The 21,261-nt window shown below is 42.8% G+C and overlaps 1 protein-coding gene across 4 annotated transcripts in view; it reads left to right on the top strand.

Annotated features, from left to right (window-relative positions):
- Positions 1-10,973: 10,973 nt before the first annotated feature.
- The window catches only part of NEO1 (neogenin 1), a 240,070-nt gene continuing 229,782 nt past the window's right edge, over positions 10,974-21,261 (top strand). For 2 of the 4 annotated variants that reach the window (XM_055319823.1, XM_055319825.1), the window contains exon 1: positions 10,975-11,384. In XM_055319823.1, the coding sequence (XP_055175798.1) occupies positions 11,240-11,384 (145 nt within the window). In that variant the 5' untranslated portion in view covers positions 10,975-11,239. Of the gene's footprint in view, positions 11,385-21,261 lie in introns of all 4 variants that reach the window. The other 2 variants (XM_055319824.1, XM_055319822.1) reach the window with 2 other exon arrangements.

Raw genomic sequence — 21,261 nt, 5'->3', positions numbered from 1 at the left:
GGGAAGGGTGTCCACACCAGGCCCAATCCACTGTGGTCAGAAGATGCGATTGCTTTTCCCTAGTGGTAGCTGCAGTGCGAACCGAGGGCTTGGAAGAGAAGGGATGGATGACAGCCAGTCCCACAGGTGTCCCCTGGCACAGCTCAAACAAAAACAACAATGTTGAAAAATAAAAGCAAGGCAAAGATGCATTAAACAAACCAAATAAACACGAAGAAAGTAAAATTTAAGGCCAAAGCCACTTAGCCAAGAGTGTAGTTTTCTTTTGATAAGAGGAGTATTTCAGAATAAAAACCTAACAGTAGGGTTCCCCGGGTGGCTCAGCAGTTGAGCGTCTGCCTTTGGCTCAGGTCATGATCCCGGGATCCTGGGATGGATTTCCGTATGGGGCTTCATGCAGGGAGGGTGCATCTTCCTCTGCCTGTGTCTCTGCCTCTCTCTGTGTCTCTCACGAATAAATAAATAAAATCTTAAAAAAGAACCCTAACAGTAATAAATCCTAAACCGTCAAGTAGCAGATTATCAAAAACACACAATAAAACCTGTTAGAACTACTGTATAAGGGAAAATAAATAGTACATCTCTAAACCAAAGAAATGCCATTAAAAAGCTATTTGAATTGATAAAAAGTTTAATAAAATGGTGGGATTAGATAAATACACGAAAATCAATAGCTAGCCTGTTTAACAGCAATAATGTATTAAAAATGTGATGAAAAGGGAAAAGCCATTTCTCATAGCATTGGTATAAAAATTATTTAGAAGAATAAATCATAAAGAGTAAAAAAAAGAATATATATTAAAGGTAAGTAGAATGAAGGAGAATTAGCCTTGACAGGTGTTAGAATGTCTTATACGTAGAGAACTACACAGTGCAATATTGATGCAAAGTAAATAGACGAATGAACAAGATAAATAACCTTGACACAGACTCCGATATACTTTAAAATGTTAATACATAGTAAATGTACCTGCACAAACCAGTGTATGAAGAAAAAAAATCATTCAGTTAAGAGTGTTGGGACAACTGGTAGTTATGCAAAGAGAGAGGAGGACACTACCAAAGTAAAGAATCAATCGAGATTCTGGAAAAGTTATTTGTAGCAAATATGATAAAAGTTAAACTTTTCCTATTTTATTTTATTTTTATTTTTTTAAAAAAGATTTTATTTATCTATTTATCTTTGAGTGAGGGAAGGAAAGAGGGAGAGGGACAAGCAGACTCCTCACTGAGCACACAGCCCCACCTTGGGCTCCTTGAGGTTCTGGATGCGAGGCTCATTGCAGGCAGGGCTCCTCGTGGGGCTCCATCTCACAACCTGGACATCATGACCTAAGCAGAAACCAAGAGCCAGAAGCTCAATTGACTGAGTCACCCAGGTACCCCAAGCTTTTCCTCTTTTAAAAGCGCATTCAAATCAATAAGAAATTTAAATCAGCAAAGATTACAAAATAGTGTGAATACCTCTAAAACGAATAATCCACTAGGTTAACAAAGTGAATTTAAATTAAAAAATTATCTCAAAGGTGGGGCATACAAGTTGGTCCCACCATTTGGAATGTCATTAACAATATGTATCAACAAATATGAAAAATATTCACACTCTCGATTCAGTAATTCTTTCTCCAGTAAAGTATCTTGGCAAAACAATTTGAAAAACTTAAAAATGTTACAAACCAATGTACTCATTCCAGTATTATTTGTGTTAACCATGCTACATAAAACAGCGCTCTGTCAGCCTTTATCCTTTTGTTTTTTGGGAGGGGGCATTTATTATCACCTGACATTTAATTATTACCATTCTCCACCTCACTAGAATGTAAGCCTATGAGAATTTGCCTACTTTCTTCATGACTGTATTTCTAGGCCCCCAAACTCTGTCCAGCACATAGTAGGAAATTGGTAAATATTTGTGGAATAAATAAACAACACCGAACATCCAACAATAAGAAAATAAGAAAGTGGTTTAGGCAATTATAATTTGTCTACTCAATATACTATTGCAAAGTATTGCATATGTTTTTAGGAACAATAATTTATAACAGAAGGAAGTACTTATGATAAGTTTAAGAAGCAGAATTTATAATAATAAATTTAGGAAAGTAGAATATATATTACAATTACAAATTTTCTTACACTAGTTTCTTATGAAGTTAGAAAGTTAAAAACTAGTATAAGAAACTATACTAGATTTGCAAAGATTACAAACTTTTTTCTATATATAATTACAAATATAGAAAAAAGATTTGTGGAGAGGAATAAAACTGGAAGGAGATACAGCCAAATGTTAAGAATGGTGTGGAAAGAGAGAATACAGGTAATTTTAATTTTACTTGTCTATGTACTTTTGGGCATTTTTCACGTGTTCCATAATACGTATTCCTTTAATATTAGGGAATTTGATAAATGCAACGTCATAAGGGTGGTTTTAAAATCACCAATGACAAGAGGATATGATTTCAAAGGAAAATACTGGCAAGAAGGAAAAGGAGAGAAAAAGTGCTAAATATAGGGAGTTACAAGTTAATGTTTTGGCTTATTTTCACGTAATTAGAGAAGTTTGGGGGGCTTAAGAATGTGAAATCTATAAAGCTGATTATCCTTTGAGTCACTGTTTACTTCTATTGACCAATTGCATCACCATCCTTAAGTTCCTGTTAGATGTAAATTCTGAAGCCACCGAGTGATTTCTCAAAAATACATATTCTTGGGGCTACCCCTGGGAGTTTATAATTCAAGAAGATTGGAGTGGAGCCCAGGAATCTTTGTGTGTTTTAAACATATTCCCTAGGTGATTCTATATTTGGGGACCCCTGCACTAAGTATTAGGGAGGCTTTCTCTCCTGAGAGCAGCAGTATCCTTGAACTTCAGGAATGGAGGAAGCTCATTCATATCTGCCCTTGGGTCACTATTGCTCCTGCACTGCTCCTCCAACTGCTGTGGTTGTGGCTGTCCACCTGAGGGTATGCGTGCAGACTCTGGAACCCTCATGCAAGGAGCCAACGGACTGGCCCTCCTCCTCACTTAGGCTTCCATGGACTTATTAGAACACCAAAAGCTCTGTTGGGCTGGGCGAGGCTCCTCACAGGTCACAGTCTTCACCATGATACATTGGCTTAATGTCACCACTGATTCAGAACCTCTCATCTTAGTGGTCATTGTCCTGCAGGGTCTTTTTTTAAATCATGTCCTGCACTTGCTTCCCATTGATGCAAGCTCTCAGTGCTTAATCTATTCCGAACATTTCTTCTGTTCCCCCAGAAGTCCCACTGCATTGTAAACAAATGCCTCCACATACCCATTCTCTGCACAGGCATTGCTTCGATCTCCTGTTTTGTTTTTTAAAATCTGACGTTCTCGGGAGGCCACTTCTGTGGCCACATTTGTTCAGATCTCAAGTGACCAGTAGGTGGTGTTCATATTCACGTGGGATTCCACTGTCATTTTCCCACCGAATCACTTACATTTTGGGGCAGAAACAAAAAATCCTAAGGAAAACAAGAATTCTGCTTGATTTTGGGAATCATGGCATCCAGCTCAGTGTCTTTCGTTGTTGTTGTCTTCATAGAATGATCGACTTATGAGTCATTTCTCAGATATCTTAAGTGTCAAGTGGCTTATATTCTTTTTCTCCACTCCAGCCACTCCATGCCCACCATCCTGGGTGACTTCATTGGCTTTGTCAATGACCCATCTCTTAGCCACACTGACCCTGCTCTCCTCCCTCTCCCTTGCCACCATCTTCAACACCAGAGAGGAGCTTGCATGGCAGCATACAAGGCAGGAAAATGGCAATATAGAATAGCATTCCCATTTATTCCTTCTATGAGAACCTGGAGAAAGGCAAGTCTCTTTTTTGTTTCCCAATTAGTAGTAAGAATAAGGATACCTTCTGCTGGAGAGTTTCTCAGGGCTAATAGAAAGGGACCAAAACACAGGTAGCTCTTATACTGGACATAAGTTAAAGGAATAAATGAGCTTCTTGAGGTTTTTATGTTACCGAATTCAACTCCCTGGGGAGCAGGCTGGATGTTTGTGATGGTGGTGGGTAGGTGGGTGGGGAGGGCTGTAGCTTGGAATAGGAGCCAGGCTGTCCTCTGGTAATCTCTGTTTTTGGCCATTTCAACTCTGCTGTAGAAAGGATCTTGGTGTGGTGTGCAAGCGAGTGTGTGTACGTGCATGCGTGCATGTGTTTGTGTATGTGTGTGTGGGAAGGATATACAAGCTCAGTGGCAGGCAATTAGATAGAGCAGAGTCCACAGCAGAAAGCAGGAAACTCCCAACATTTCCAAAACATGTAAGCAATGCACCAAAAACTACTGCCTACTGTAAAAGTTTCTTGGCTTCCTTGACTCTTCCGAAACAGTCAACTTCTAGTCTCAAATATGCAGCCTTCTATCTTTATGCTCTTACTGCCTTCCTCACACATAGTACATGTACTCTTGGATCTTGATTGTTCCAATATCTTGATACTCTCATTTTATCCTAGTCATTCTCACCATTCTGGATTCCTTTCCTTCCCTATCTAGATGAGAGCACATGATTTAGCAGTTTAAGAATTCACTTCTCAGCATCCTTGAGTGCCTTAATCCCTTGTCCTTTTACTTCTTCACCCACTCTTAGAAATCCCCAATTCTGGGTCAACCTAGCCATTCACGTTCTCGCCTCTTACTATGCATTGCCTTACAAGTACCAGATGGACAAAAATCACAAATGTGTCATTAAGAATTTCAGCTGGGTAAAAAAAAAAAAAAAATTTCAGCTGGACCCCCGTATACTTCCCTTTCTTAATCCCCTCTGACTCTTCCGAACATATTCCACTCTCCTTAAACACCTCACCACGTTCCTTCTCTTCTTGCAGCAGAGGCCTTGCTCCTACTTCATGGAGAATATCGCGATCCTCAAGAATGAATTTTGTATCCTCTTGCCTATGAACTTATCTGCACATATGCATCTGTGCTTTCTTCTTTTCTGGCTCTTCTCATCCAAGCTAATACCTTGACCTCTGTCTAAACTGCCTTCCATAATTTAAAAAATCTTTGTATCGACATCAAATACTTATGCCTTAGAGAGATATTTATTAGATACCAGGTACCAGATTGGGCAATTGGGATACAGTGATAAATGGAACCCAGCAGCAACTGATGCCTGTTGAATTATTTTGGTACCTCTTTTCCAGGAATTGCACATTCCCCTTTTATTTACTTAATTATGGAAGAGCTTTCGTATTACCACCTGAATGAGTGAGAGTAAGCACCTAAACTAAGGTCCTTTCACTGGGAAGTTTGTAACTGGGACAGAGAGTCAGAAGCAGACTGTGACAGGGTAACTGGGAAGTTGTTGGCAGTAGCCACTTGCTGTCACATGGACTAGGACACAGAGCCATTTTGCAACAAATGTGAAGCTGAGGCAGATTTAGAAAGATGTGCAGAGACAAGAGACTCCCCAAAAGGTGATTTTCTGTGTCTCTAAATCACTCCAGTTTCTAGTTCTATTCCTGAGGTCTGGCTACAGCCTTGTCCTGAGATTCCAGGGTCCTTCCAATGAAGTTTCTTTCTGCTTAAGTTAATACTTTGTGTTGGGTTTCTATCGCTTGCAACCAAGAAGCAAGATCCTGTCATTCTTGCTGGAAAGCTGAACTGTCTTGTCTTGTGACAAGGATCCAGCCATGTGTCTCCTTTTAGGAGACAGGACTGGGCAGCCATCGTCAGGATGTGGCTTCTTATTTTCAGTTTTCATTAAGGTGTTACAAGAACGACACTTGCTCAAATACAGCTGAAAGCTGCCTGGAAACCACAGGGCCAGGGTGTAACTCTATTCTGTGAAGTCCTTTTTGCACGTTGCCAGTTGCTTGAGACTACTGAGGTCAGATAATCATGGGCCTTGCTGAATGACAGCTGCCAAATTATCTACTACGCTGTTTGGAAGCTATCAATTATCCCCTTGCTCTCTTGAATCTTCAACACTTCCCTCTCTATTGGTTCCTTGGATCAGAACTTGAGTTCACTCCCCTCTTAACAAAATCCATTCTAGACTTCCCCACTCTTTCTTCCTATTGTAAGTAAACACCTTGAGGAAGCCTTAGCAATCAGGTGCCTTACTCTCTGCTACAACTGCTCGTGGTGAGGTTGTCCGTGATCATCTTATCACTATGTGCAATGGGAGTTTTTCAGGTTTTACCTTACTTGACCTCTCAGGAGCACATGACACTATTGACCACTCCTGCATTCCCGAAGCACTTTTTCCCCCTTGGCTTCTGTGACACCACATGCTTCGAGGTTTCTTCTTATATGTCTGCTTGTTTCTTTGCAAGTCCCTTTTCTTGTTCTGTACTTTAAATGTGTCGGTGTTCCTCGGGTTTGGTCCTCCTCTCCGGTCTGAAACTTTCCCAGGGCAATCTCAACCACTTCCTTGGCATTACTGTATATACTGGGATGTGATACCAGCCCCCTCCCCATTATCCCTTAGAAGAGAGTCAATCACCTTATATTCTGACCTTTAAAAAGTCCTTTATGTTACTGGATGTTCTTTCAGTTATTTTAAACATCAAAATGCTCTTTGGGGGAATATGCATTAGCATGTAATAATCTCATTCAAAGTTCAGATAGAAGCCACCTGACAGACTCCATAAGAAAGGAAACAAAGAAATTTAACCCAGATTTAGAAATTACTTCCAGGGAAATACCTTCAAACTTGCAAATGTTGGATGTGCTTGTAAACAAGGCCTTAACAGTCATTATGGAAAAAAATATACATAAATGAATATAGGTATGGGATGAATGATGTAGTGTGATTAGATCCTGGAGCCTGGAATAAAATCCCCAGTGACAATGTCCTATAAAAAGTCAAAAATTTAGGTGGAAGAAAATCTAAAGATTATCTTGGGAAACCATGTCAGAGACTCAAAATGTGACTCTGGTGATGATAAAAACACTGTGAAGAGTTTCTAGAAAATTGTTTTTAAAATTATATTTCATTAATGGTTTAAAGCGTATTAGTATAATTGAGTTAATGCATTAAATATTATCAGTAGATCTCTGATTATTTCATCTACATCTCTAAAAGCTCATCTATTTAAGCTTAGCTACAAAGCTTTTTGGGGGGCGGATTTTAATTGGGAAAATGAGGCACACTCTCCACTCAGCGGTGGCTTATATTTAGGCATAGATGGCATATGCTGATGACTCGCCCAGTTCTCCCAGCTAAACCCCAGACCCGAATAACAGTTTACTGATATTTCTACTTAGATGTCCCTTAGGCACTTTCAATTAAACTTGTACGAAGTTAAACTCGTATCTCCTCGCATCTGCTTCTCTTCCTACCTCCCTTCTCAGTGAATGCCACCACCTTCCTTCCGATGCCCAAGCTGAAATCTGAGTCACACTTGCCTCTGGCCTCCCACACACCTCTGTTGTTTCTATCTATCTCCTAAATCTCTCTTCTTATCTGCTCACTTCTCTTAACCCCTCTGCTTTACTCCAGGCCGCCACCATCTCCTCCCCAGCCTACTGTTAACAAAATCCGAACTGGTACTGGTTTCGTAGGTCTTGTCCTCCTTCCAACCCACACTTCATGAAGCAGCCCCAGTGATCCTTCTAAAATGCAAAACTGATGTCAATTCTCACTGCAGGGTAGCTAACTCCTACCCATCTTCTTCCATTTGGCTCAGTTTAGAGACCAATGCTTCTTCCCTAATTCCCCAGCCCCACCCTCCCTCTGCCCCCACAAATGATTTAGTCAGGTTAGATGCTCTCACTATGTTTCCCACACTCCTTATCTTCCCTTACCATAACACTCTTCACACTTCTTTGTTGTAACTCCTTATCTTTCCTGCTAGACTGGGAACCTTGTCTATCTGGCTCACCATTGCGTTCCTTGAACACAGGGCAGAGCACGAGACAGTGTTTTATAAATATTAAATGAATGAATGAAAATTTTTGTTATCTCAGCACCCAGCACAATCTCCGGCAAACAAAAGGTCTTCAGCAATATTTGTTGAATTAATAGATTGTTGTGGAACTACAGATATATGATTAATTAAGGAACGTGTAACTAGCAAAATTAATATTGCCTAGGCTTTGTCCTTAAGGAGCACAGATCCTTCTTAATTAGGCTTAATTCAGAGATGGCTCCTTAGGACAGGTGGCTCTTGGAGGAGAAAGGGAGAAATAAAAATTCTTACCTAGTGAAATGTAAAAGTTAAATGTAAAAATGTTAACACCTGTGAAGAAAATCTTGCATCTATGACATGGGTAACTATTAGTTAAAATTTTCTTTGTCTGGGAGGTGTTCTTTACTCGGATCTACTAGTCAGGGGGCTAGCTTTCTTCCTTGCTACCTTGGATACTGGTCTTCAGCCAGGGAATCAGCTACAGAATCTAATTACTGCCAGCAATTAAACACTGAAATATATTGCCCCTCTAAAGTTGAAAAATAATCCATTTACCACAGAGAATAAGATTCTTACCAAGTTTTGTATTCATTGGTTTTATTAATTTTTCATTTAATTTTTATATCAAAGTACACTTAGACTAAATTTCACAAGAATATTTGGTCTAGTTATTTTTGGCCTGCTCTTTGATAACTTATACCAACATACAATGGCCAGTCTGTTTTCTTTGCTCTAAAACTTTCTTTGTGCACTATTCCATGAGCACGGGCCTCATGTTCTAACTTAGATGAAAAAAGTGTTAATTTCATGAATGGCTTAATATCTCTCTGTAGATCCATAGTTTAGACTTCATAAAAATATGTTGATTAGCAGTATAAACGTGGATGGAAGTATTAGCTGAAAATCTTACTGGGAGAATGAAAATGATAAACAAGATGCCTAAGAAAAATCTCTCAGAGATGCCTTATGAAAGAAAAGAGAGGTTAAGGATTCTTTAAAGGGAACATCTACAATGTCGGTTAAGTTGCAACAAGGTAAAGGATTGAACTCAAGCATGTTGCCTGGGTTACTTTTCTTGAACTGATACGGAATCCGTAACTTTTTCTTTGGGGCTCCATCTCCTAGTGGTGTATTCGTGGGCTTAGTTAAAATTGTGATTTAATCACAAATAAGAAATACATGATTCAGTCACCCTATTTTACAGAAAGTGCTTCAAACTTTTTGATTTAGCCCCAGCGTACACAGTGGGCTGGGACGTCAGTGACACATTTCACAAACGTCATACACGTGAAAATCAATCTGATTACATTATCAGGCACACAACTCACTATCTCCTCAACTCGGAGATAAACGCAAGCTTCATTTTAGAAGTCACATCATACACTTCATAGTTTTACTAACGAAAAATTTCCAGACTTAGAAAAGATATCTGGAAATTAACATTTGTGAGGCAATTTATAGTTTCCAAAGGTTTCCCCCCCCTCATTAATTATCTCAGAAAACTGAATAATCACATTATTCATGATATGATTATTAAAGGTTAATTAAGCAAATACTTGTGAAGTAATTGGGAGGTAATCTATTTCTAATTTAACAGGTCAATCAGGGGTATTCAGGAAATATTTTTGCTGGTTAACAACTCTAACCCAAACAAAAAGATATTTAGATTGTCTCCCTGGTGGAAAACAATGAGCATGTTTGTTCTTTTAGGAGTCAATTGTTTCAAAGAACTGGGAAGAGGGTTCCTAATTCCACCGTTTTGATGATCTAAGAGGTTTTACGAGGAGTCTGCGCTCTTCCCTCCTAACGTTAACGCAAGCCTCATGCTGCTTATTTTGGCACTCCAGAATAAAAGAAAATATCTGAAGAAAATCATTACGAGAAAACATGCAGGGATGTGGAAATCAGAGGAAAAACAGCCCTCTTCTTTCTTCTTGTGGGAAGCAACACATTTTGGTTATTGACTCTACAGGGCAGTGAAGAAAAAAAAAAAAAAAAGAAATCCAACTCCTATTGACGAGCCGTGACTCTTCAAGCGCAAAACCACACAAAGAGATTTTCTTAAATTTTCCACGGGAGCAGTTTAGAAAATTAGCAGTGTTCCCCGCAGCAGCTAAGCCCGAGCTGCGCTCCCTGGTCCCGGGGAGCCGGGGCGCTGCCCCTCGCTCCCGCTTTCCCGGCGGCCAGGCGCGGGCGCAGGCTCTGCGGCCCGGGCACCTGGGGGTGCGCGCGGCTCCCCGGGCCCAGGCCGGGCGACGCGGATGGGGGCGCGCGCCCCGAGGTCGGGCGGGCCCGGCCCTGCCCCTGCCCCTGCCCCGGTCCCGGGAGGCCCGGCCTGGAAGCCGGAGGGCGGCGCGGAGGGTCCCCTCCCACGGGAGCCGCGCCAGCTCCCAGCCAGCGCCGGGCGGGATCGCTATTGTTCCTGGCGAGCACATCAATCCGCACGCCGACCCTCCGCGCACCCGGGTTTCCTCCGGAGGCCGTTCGGGCTCCTCTGCGGCCCTATATAGAGGCCCGGGGCGAGGTGCGCTCCCGCCAGGGCCTCCCGGACGCGCCCGAGCTCCGAGCTCCGAGCGCCGCTGCCCCCAGGTCTCCGCAGCGCGGCGCGTCCGCGGGGGGGCGCGGGCGCGCAGGGGCGCAGGGGCGCAGGGGGGGGGGCTTCTCCCCGGAGCGCGCGGGAGGAGGAGGGGGAGGAGGGGGAGGAGGGGGATCCGCTTCTCCGGGGTTTCCCTGACGCCAGCAGAAGCGCCCAGCGCGCGCGCCCCGCGCCCGTCCGCGGCTCCGGGGAGGGGGAGGGGGAGGGGGCAGGGGAGCGGCCCGAGAGGCGGCCGCCGGGATTGGAGCGGGGGCGGGCCGCGCTCGGAGCCCGCGCGGAGGGGAGGGGGGTGCGGGCGAGGAGGGCGCGCGCCTGCGCGTGCGCGGGGGTGCGCGCCCCGGGCCCCCGCCCCCCGCCCCCGCCCCCGCCGCCCGCGGTCTCCGCCCCCCTGGCTGGTGTGTGTGCAGCCGGAGTCGGCGGCGGGTGGCGGCGCCTGGAACCTGGAGACCGACCGCCCCCCCGCCCCCCGCGCCCGCCCGCCCGCCGGCCCGGCCCGGAATGCACTGACTCCCCCTCCCCTCTCTGCTCTCCTCCCCTCTCCGCCCCCCTGCAGGAGGTGCAGGAGGGAGGCGCCCCCGAGTCTCCCCTCCCGCGAGAGGGGCCGCGCGGGCCGGGCCGGGCGCAGCGGTGGCGGCGGCGGCCGCGGGAGCCGAGCCTGCAGCGAGGGACCGGCCGGGGCGCGCGCAAGGGAAGGCGGCGAGGGCTCCGCGGCGCTGCCGCCGCCGCCGCCGCCGCGGCTCGCGGGGCAGAGATGGCGGCGGAGCGGGGAGCCCGGCGGCTCCCGGGCACCTCCTCCCTCCGGCTGTGCTGCCTGCTGCTGCTGCTGCTGCCGCTGCTGCTCGGGCGCCCGCCGCCCGCCGCGGCCGCCAGGAGCGGCTCCCCGCCGCAGCCCGCAGGTAAGGGGGGTACGGGGGGCGCGGGGCCCGGGGGGCCGGCTCCAGCCCCCGCCCCCGCCCCCGCCCCCGCTCCCGCCCCCGCTCCAGCCCCCGCTCCCGCACCGCAGGCTGCGGTGTTTTTGTGCAGGATCCCGGCGGAAGCGTGCAGGAACTTCTCCGCCTGGGCTCCGGCTGCCCGAGAGAAAGGGGGTCGCGCGGGGCGGGGCGGGGAGCGAAGCGGGCGGGCGGGGGAGGGGCGGCCGCGGGGGGCGCGGCGGGGGCGCGGCGGGGGCGCCCGGGTCCGGCTCCGCGCTTTGTACCCGGAGGCAGGTTCACCCCTCGCCTCGCTCCCCTCCCCCAGGCTCATCCCACTTGTAAGAGTGGGACATTCTTGTGCTCAGCACAAGCACCAGTAGAGGCCACTACACACCTCATTAAATAAACAATCGCACGGCCAATTCATTAATTTTCAGGAAAGGGAGGGGGAGGGGGGGCTTGAGCTCCCCACTCCCGGGCTCGGGATTTCCCAGCTGAAGTCCCCGGGAAGCGCAGGCCGGTCTGGGCGGGGAGAGGGAGACTCCTCGAGCGGGGTTTGCAGCCTCGGGGCTGCAGGAGAGAGAGGGGGTGCCCACGGGGGGGGGCGCACGGTTGCCCCCCCACAACGGCCTGTGTTGACCCCACGATGCGGGCGCCTTGCAGAACCGCTCCAGCCGACTCCCATCTCCCGGTCTTTCCGTTATGAAATGCCTCCTTTCTGGGGATCACAACTATATTTACCGCCTGGGAATTGTGCTCTTAACCTAGGGGGGTTGTCTAAGCATCGGATTTTAAGGACCTTATGTTTCCAAGTGGCAGTGTATGTATTTAGCCCGGAAAGCCATTTTCAGGTGTTATTTTAGGGTATCGTGTGTTTACTGAAATGGTCTGCATCCCTGTTTGGGGGAGGGGGCTGTGAGCAGACCCCAAGCCTGCCTGTGGAAGACCTTACAGTGTAGTTGAGCAGTTGAAGGGCAAAGCAGCATGTGATCCGTTTAACTCCTTTGACCAAGGTGGTGTATCATAAAACTTGACCCAACTCTCACCTACTACTACTAGCAGCAGGAGATCTGAAATCTTTGCATTTGAAAGTCATCTGATCTGGCGCAGTGGCAGCTTCTAATAGCTAAACCTTTACCTGTTTCTTTCTCCCCCCCCCCCCCCCCCCCGATTCACAATGTATAGTATTTAAAATCACACTGCTCACACAACTTGACTGATAAACTTTCTTTTGATTTCCTTGCAGAGTATTATAAGCTCGTGGCTGATGCCAGTGTTAAAGAAAAGCTTTCAACCGGAGTAGGAGTGGGCATTATCTAAAACCCGGTTATAAGCAGTAGTATTTTAGTATCAAGTCTGCACTCGCACACTCAGCCTGCACTTGGGTTAGAATACACATTTTGGGCCTGAAATGTAGGTTAACTGATCCAACCTTTCTGTTCTTGTGGATATGGGCAAGAGAGATGGAGCTATTTTAGAAGACAGATTCCTCCTTGCTCTTAATTTTATATGTAGTTCAGGTTATGTATGTTTTACGTAATTGGAGGAGTCTGTTTAGAATTTTGTAATTTTGTGAGTAAAAGTGCTAATCATTTTATTAGGTTAATAAAAGTAACACAAGCAGTCTCTTAGAAGTGGTTGAAACGTGTATTTCAACACTGATTCAATCGATGGGCTTTTGTTTTGTGCTGATGAGGGGCAGGCATTGCTTAGGTGTATGTCTTGCCTTCGTGGAGCTTCCATTCTGGTGAATGGGTAGGAAAATAGCCGTTAGACTACTAATTATGTAATTAAGTAATGTGATAAGCACGAGAAAGGAGAAGAGTGGTTTTTGAGAAAGTGTGTCCTGCCAGAACCTAATGGTGTCAAGAGTGTCTGAGAAGTGAGATCTGAGGGGTGAGGAGGACTGGAGGTTGGGAAGGCTCACAGCTAGTTACTGGCCTAGTGGGGACTAGAACATAGATCTGATTCTTAGTTCAGAGTCCTTTTCACAAGCCACCCTGCCTCATTCCAAAAGTGAAAGGAATAACTGGAATAAGAAGGGGCTGGTCCTTTCTGTCATCAGCTGCAGAGAGATCCAGGGAATTGAGAGCTGAGTAAGTGGAGACTGAAACAAGTGGTCAGTAGATCACAGGCCATTTGTCAGTGGTTTTAATTTTTTTATTTTTGTAGAGGGGTAGACTCAGACACCTTTCTGTAAGGGATTACACTGAGTAGGTGGTAGAGGGATGGGAGTATTTGGTAGAAAAAGAAAATTAGGGTATAGGACCGCAGGGATAAATGGGGGTGGTTTTCTAGTTTAGGATAGATGTTGAGGAGGACAAAGGAGGTGGACGAGCTAGTGATAGAAAACGATCAGCTGCAGAGGGTCGGAAATGATTAGCACTCTGTATGGTTTTAGGAAAGAAGGAAAGGAAGGGTAGGGGTAGGAAAGGGTGGGTAGGGACCTAGGGAAGGATGTCAGGACAGAGCAGCTGGCCTGTGCAGTGCAAGCCTTCTCTAATCAGAGTGAGGGTTAAGGAATGGATGATAGACTTGAGATGCAGGAATGGGGAAAGTAGCAAAGTCCGTGTTGAGAGCTCAGTTGAAATCAGTTTGAATTTAAAGTAGACTAGATCAGCTCTTTCCGTGCTTTCTCCAGCAACTTTCTGTATGCCAAGAGCAGCCTTAGTATAGTTTTAATACAGTATTGGTTGCTTATGAGTTACATGAAATACATAGAAACGTTTTTAAAAACTTTTACTAGAGTAATCGAATACTCCATTCATTGGTCCGAATACAAAAAAAGCATTGGATGAAATGTCATAGTAGTGGTGAGGCTACCCTCATCCTGTACTTGAGACGTGTACTGTAGCTACATTTCTCCTATCAAGGGAAGAGTTCTCTGGCCAACATCCCATCCCGCACAGATGATGCGATCTGTCTGGATCATTTACTTGATGATGTGATTTGTTACCTCACAAGGTGGTCTATTCCTGTTTCGAATAACTTCTGTTAGTAGGTTTTGCTTTATGCAGAACATTTAATTTTCACCTTCCTATCCTTGATCTTCGCCCCCCCCCCTTTCTCTTGCCTTTTTTTGGCATCACCCTGTTATTTCATCTCTTTTGTGATCAGTTCGTTATCGGTTATCCAAGTTTTTCTTTCACTCCCGTATTAAGTGGAGGTGTCAGAGTTGATCTCATTCTGTCTTGTCTTCATTTACTACCTGTAAGCTGATGACTCTCCTGGTCCACTCTGCTTTATGTGCCATTCAGTAGCTTCACTAAATAGGCACCTTATGTTCTTGGATGCAAGACCAAAGGTGAACTCAGTTTTTGCTCCCTTTCCCTCCTCCTCTCCTCCTCCTCTTTCTCTAGACAATAATAAACCAATGCCTGGCCTGGGGCTCTCACATTTTTGAATGATTGCGTGGACTTCTCTTCCTACATTACCTGTCTTGGGCATCTCTGTGCGCCATTCACCCGAGGTGAGATCTAGAAGTCATCCTGGACTCTCCCCTTTCCCTCATTCCTATAGCCAACACTTCTTTTTTTTATTTTTACCGCCTAGATATTTCTTGAATCTGAATCTTTTCATCCTCACCCCACCTAGACTAACAATAGTGGCTTTGTAATTAATCTCTTTATTTCCACGGTTACCCTCTGGACATCTGTCTTCCCGTTGGAGTGAGTTTTCTTACGTCTTTTTCTGAGCAAGCCACACTCCTACTTAATATCTCTTTTTAGTGTTCTACAGCTCGAGTGTTAGAGTCTAAACTCTGGCCTCTCCCACCCTCAATTTAAAGCCTCATTTCTTGGCACCTCTAATGTGTACCAGGCGTTCACCACTTAAGGTTTATTGCGGAGCTTCATGTCCCCATGCTTTTGACATGCTGTCCTTTCTTCCTTTTCTTTTCTTTTTTTTTTTGTCCTTCTTCCTGTTATTCCCACTTCTCACCTTGTCTACTTCTGAAATTCCTATTCATCATTCAGTGAATTTTTCTCAGCTATCTCCCTACCCAAAGAGAGTTAGAGTCGTCATCCTCTGTTCCCATAGCTTTCTGAGTACTTTTAAAAAATCTTGTGTTACTTATTTTCTTATTTCCTCAATTAGTCTGAACCTCTTGAGAATTGGGACTTTTTTTTATTTACCTTTTGTATATCTAGTGTAGCATAGGCTTCTGGAACAGAGTGGATAACCAGTGAATGTTTGTTGAATGAATGTTGAATTGCCATTGTTTTTACTCTTTAGAGCCACATAGCACAAGTCTGATTTCTTTGTATGACGGTCTTTCACGTGTCTAATTAAACAACATTTGTGTGTAAGTATGTCACTTTCTCCTTCTCTTTCTAAATTAATTATCCTTTATTCCTTCAGCCATTTTTCACATTACGTAGTTTTCTGACCCTTTGTGAGTTCGGTTATCCTCCTCTGGATATGCTTCAGTTTTAGTGTGTATTAGTTTTATTATCTTTGGAAAGATCAATGATACACAGAGACTGATGTCCTGCTCTGCTTTTCTAACAGGATGAGGTATAAAAGAATTTGTAGATTTCCAGGCAGAATGTTCAAAGGAAGTATGAAATTTGGCTATTCTTGGCAGACCATATGAAAATTAGTATGTGATGTGGGATAGTGAAAAAAAGACTTAAGGTATGAGGCAGAGCATTTGGGTATCACTCATGGTTCCATACCGCCTCTTATATCTGTTGAGGGCTAAGGTAACCTTGCTTACCTAACTGGATTGTCGGAAGAATGAAATATAAAACTGCTTATAAGTTGTAAAGTACTGCATCTTTGTGGAATGATTTTAACATTTCTCTATGAACTTTTAAAAAATGCTGTAATTTTTTTTAAATGCTGTAATTATTAAATTTTTTGAAAGTGTAGATTTTCTTCTGTTGATGTAATTGATCACTATTGGTTCCTTTATGAGTTTTCTCTACACTAATAAAAAATATTGGGGTAACATTAATCTTATATGTGGAGGCTCTAGGCCCAATTTAATAGTCTTTTCCCCAACATTTTATCAGTGACTTCTGTGTTGGGAGGTATTTACCATGCCATTGGTAGGTGTTTTAGCTTCTAGGTAAAATTGCATCAGCAGTGTGAAAACAGAAGTGATGACCATAGATAAGATCATGTTGACCAGATAGCTACCTGAGATGAGGGAAAAGTCTAGTGTTTATGATTCTTAAAAATTGACTTTGTCTTGGAACACAAGCCAGTGGAAGATATTAAAATATAACCCAAATTTTGGATTCATTTAGAATGAAATTTTTTTTATTAAGAAATTTTAGAAATAAAAGTCATTAAAAAAAAAGTCATTTAGACCCACTGGTATAATTTTGGTGTATTTCTATTCTCCATTAATATGACACATCAGTGTTACACTGTAATCCTGCCGTATGTGCAATTTTATAAGTAGATGTTGTCTCAACATTATGTCAGCTTTTTGTTGCTATATTTAAATAATTTTATTTTTAAAATTTTATTTTAAAAATATTTAAATATGTTTGAAGTAAAACAACATAGAAGTATTAGTTCTACCAACAAATAACTTTTTTACCCATAACTAACCACTGTTAGTGTTTTTTTCTCTTAAGTTTACATATGCATGTATAGTTGTATTTTTTATACATAAGCAGGATCATCCTACCTATTGCTTTTCAACTTGATTTTTTTTAAACAGTATGTTAGAGATCTTTCCAGTATGTGTAGATTTTCCTGTAACCATTATTGAAAATGTCTCCATAATATTCCAGTGAATTAATATGGCATTAATAGTGACCAATAAAAGTAGTATTTCTTGAACATTCCCTGAACTCTAGGCACTGTGCCAAACTCTTTTACATGCATTTAATTCTTTATGCCACATTGTGAGGAAGGTGGTAAGATCCCCCCATTCTACAGATGAAGTAACAGAGTCTCAAATATTAAGTGACCAAAGGTCTTATAGCTCTTATGTGGAGAAGTTGTTATTTGAATCCAGGTTTTTTTTTTTTAAGATTTATTTATTTATTTATTATTTATCTATTTATTTATAGATAGATAGATAGATGTAGAGAAAGAGAGAGAGAGAGAGGCAGAGACACAGGCAGAGGGAGAAGCAGGCTCCATGCAGGGAGCCAGTCATGGGACTCGATCCTGGGTCTCCAGGATCACACCCCAGGCTGAAGGCAGCTCTAAACCTTTGCGCCACCGGGGCTGCCCTGGGTTTCCATTTATTAAAGAAGAGTAATGATATCATTAAGAATAATACCATTTACTAGTACTTCTGCAACTTTTTCGAGGGATATTCACCTTTAATTGTGAACTTTGAGTACTTAAGTCCATTATTTTAAAATGCAGGTCCTATTGCTTCTCTGTTTCATCTCTTAACTGCAGGGGTAATTACCTAATTAATAGGTAATTTCAAAGGTCCCTTCTACCTCCAAGTTTCTATAACCCTGGAGTCTATAAAATTGAGTGGTGGATATCTAAGTGACCTCTATTCAGTTCTTGTGTTTGAATACTGATCATTTCTGTTCTTGGATGCAAGAATTAACCTTTTATCATTCTCTGGATCTCCAGTTTTGGTACATCTTTTTTCTTTTTTTTTCTGGTATGAAGTTGGATATGACTGGGGAAATTGTGAGGTAGTTGCAGTATTACTTGAAATATTAGATGCTTACTCTTAGGCTTATAAGTGACAAAAAGTAAATTGCCTAGGTTATAGATGTGGCTGAAACTAGCATGTTGTGATTCCTTCTTTTGACTCCTTTATGTAAAGAAAAGTGAGTGAGAGAGAGAGAGAGAGAGAGAGAGAGAGAGAGAGGTAGTGGTTACATATGTTTTACTTTATGGCAATCAGTACTTGAATTCTTCTTGAAAGGAGTTAGTAATTAGGCAGTCTGAAAGTCAAATGTGTGGGGTTTTTTTGCTTTTCCTCTTAAAAAGAACCGTGGAAATGACCTTCTTTAAAATCGTTTCATAGCAATTTTTTATAGCAAGAATTTTTAAATTTAATTTTCTAGTCAGACAGTTTTTCTATAGCCAAAACTAAAAATTTAGGTAATTTAGGCTAGTTGCAAACATTTTATCAACAGTTGCTTATGCACAAAACTATACACTGTGGAGATCCTAAGATGAATTGGGCATGGTTTCTATCTGTAGGAAGTCTTGGTCTAATAGCAGAAATAAGACATCCCCATAGATGATAGATAACTTAATTTGGAGGGAGAAGGTGTCATTACTACTATAGGTAGAAAACCAAATTCTGGAATCACTGTGTTACTGTTAATCAAGTAGTAGTTCTGCTTTCTCTCATAATTTTGTTTCTGTAGCTTTTGAGTAGTCCTAACTTAGTTTTACCAACTCAATAGACTAGAATTCTCAGAGGGAGTTTTTTTTCATTTCCTCTAAGTGATATGGTTACTGGAATGTTTGAATATATGAGAATTCTAATAATGGAACCATCTGGGGTCAGCTACTTCCATGTCTTTGGGAAATGCAGGAATTGATTATACTAGTTTTCAGAATTTATTATTGGTCAGTAATAGCCAGTAAAACGTGGTGATAAGTCCTGAGCAGAGTGAATTTTTAACATGATACTACATGGAAACTGGATACAGAATATTTGTTTTTTCAGTTGTAGAGTTAAGTGAATAAAAAAATTGATCCCAGAATCCTGGGATCAAGCCCTACATCAGGCTCCCTGCTCAGCAGGGACCCTGCTTCTCCCTCTGCCTCTCTCTCTCCCAGCTTGTGCTCTCTCTCAAATAGATAAATAAAATCTTAAAAAAAAACTAACCTAGATTTATTTTGATACATAAGGCCTAGTTAAGATGATAGCATTATAATTTATAAATTTAGGGATGGAATAACAAGTTATGTTTTATTGATGACTTTTTATTCATAGCATAACTTTTAATGTAACAACTAAGATTTAAGGATTTTTTATGTTAATTCTTGAAAGCATTTGAAGTTTGAGATGGGGCTATTGTTTTAAATTTATGTGAAATTAACATCCAGGGGGATTGTTACACTTTTTATGGCAATAACCCCTTTATTAGTAGCCACTTCATCTACATAGAATTCAACCATATGCACCCTTCCCTCTAGAATATAACTAAAGACTAGGGAATAAGAAATACATTTTCAAAGTTCGCGCATCAAAGTAAGTTTCTCAGAGCCCTAAAGGTTCTTGTTTAGAGCCTATTTACCTTTAATTCATGTGCATTTCTAACAGATTGTATTGATTTCTAAGCCCATTGCTGATCAAAAGTGGGCAGAGGCTATCTTGGGAAGGCCCCCTAACAACAGCAAGTTGTGACCTTTGTAAGGAAGAAGATTTAAAGTAAACATAAGAATGCAAAGATCTTCGCTTAAACAGAAATCATTGCCTCAGCCATGTTGCAGAGTTTCTTTCTCCATCACTGCTCATGGGCATTGCCTGCTCCTTGCCTTTTCTTTTCCCCTTATACTGTAGATACAGTTGCTGTCTGGGAGATCTGTCTTCCCTTAGAAATCTCTGGAGTCTCATCTCACCTCAGAATAATATGGGCCAGGTTGATACCTGAATTCCTGATATAGGAAATGTTGAATAGGAAGAGAGGTGAGGTGACAAGGCAGGGTTCCTTCTCTGCTGGCCCCTATCCCTCTGGCCATGGAATTTATCTTTTTTAGCAGCATCTCTAATCCTGATTGTTAAAATTTATACTGCATTTGAATTTTTAATTTTGGGGTGAGGTTAATTGTTGGTTTGACTTTAAAAAAATGAAAGATACTATAAAACTTCAAACAGTATGTAAAATAAAAAGTGAAATCATGCACTTCAACCTTCTCCCCAGGGATAGCTACAGACTTTTTTTTTTTTTAAAGATTTTATTTTGTTATTGGGGGAGGGCAGTGGGAGAGGGGGAAGGGGACTCCCCACTGCTGAGCAGAGAACCTGACAATGCAGGGCTCCATCCCAGGACTCTAGAATCATGACCTGAACCAAAGGCAGACACTTAGCCAACTAAGCTACTGCCCCTGGACTTTGTTTTATATATACAATTAAGTATTTTAGATATATAATACATCCGTAACACCTAATATGTATATAAACTAACAAGTTGGGTTGTGCTGTGCATACTGTCTACTGACTTGTTTTATTTTTTAATTTTTTATTAAATTGTATTTATTTGTGAAAGAGAGGCAGAGACACAGGCAGAGGGAGAAGCAGGCTTCATGCAGGGAGCCTGATGTGGGACTTGATCCTGGGTCTCCAGGATCATGCCCTGAGCTGAAGGCGGCGCTAAACCGCTGAGCCACCTGTTTTAGCCACCTAAAACAGGCCACCTGCCCTGTTTTATTTTATTTTTTTTAAATTTTTTAATTTATTTATGATAGTCACAGAGAGAGAGAGAGAGAGAGAGAGGCAGAGACACAGGCAGAGGGAGAAGCAGGCTCCGTGCACCGGCAGCCCGACGTGGGATTCGATCCTGGGTCTCCAGGATTGCACCCTGGGCCAAAGGCAGGCGCCAAACCGCTGCGCCACCCAGGGATCCCCCACCTGCCCTGTTTTAAAGACATCTTTCCATGTGAGTACATATAAATTTATCACAGCTGTTTAGATAACTAAATGGTATTTTATAGATGTATCATATTTTATTTAGCCAGTTCCAGTTTGGTGCTCCCCAATTTCTTATTGCAAGTGTATGCAATAAACCCATTTTTACAAATATATTTGTGTACATGCTCAAATATACCATAGAATAAGTTTGTAGATGTGGAATTGTAGGGTAAAAGGGCCTGTCTTTTAAAATGTCTGATAGTGGGATGCCTGGGTGGCCCAGTGGTTGAATGTCTGCCTTTGGCTCAGGTCGTGATCCTGGGGTCCTGGGATCGAGCCCCA

Source organism: Nyctereutes procyonoides, unplaced genomic scaffold (genome assembly GCF_905146905.1).
Source record: "Nyctereutes procyonoides isolate TBG_1078 unplaced genomic scaffold, NYPRO_anot_genome, whole genome shotgun sequence".
Lineage (NCBI taxonomy): Eukaryota > Metazoa > Chordata > Mammalia > Carnivora > Canidae > Nyctereutes > Nyctereutes procyonoides.
This window is presented reverse-complemented; position numbering and strand designations above follow the sequence as displayed.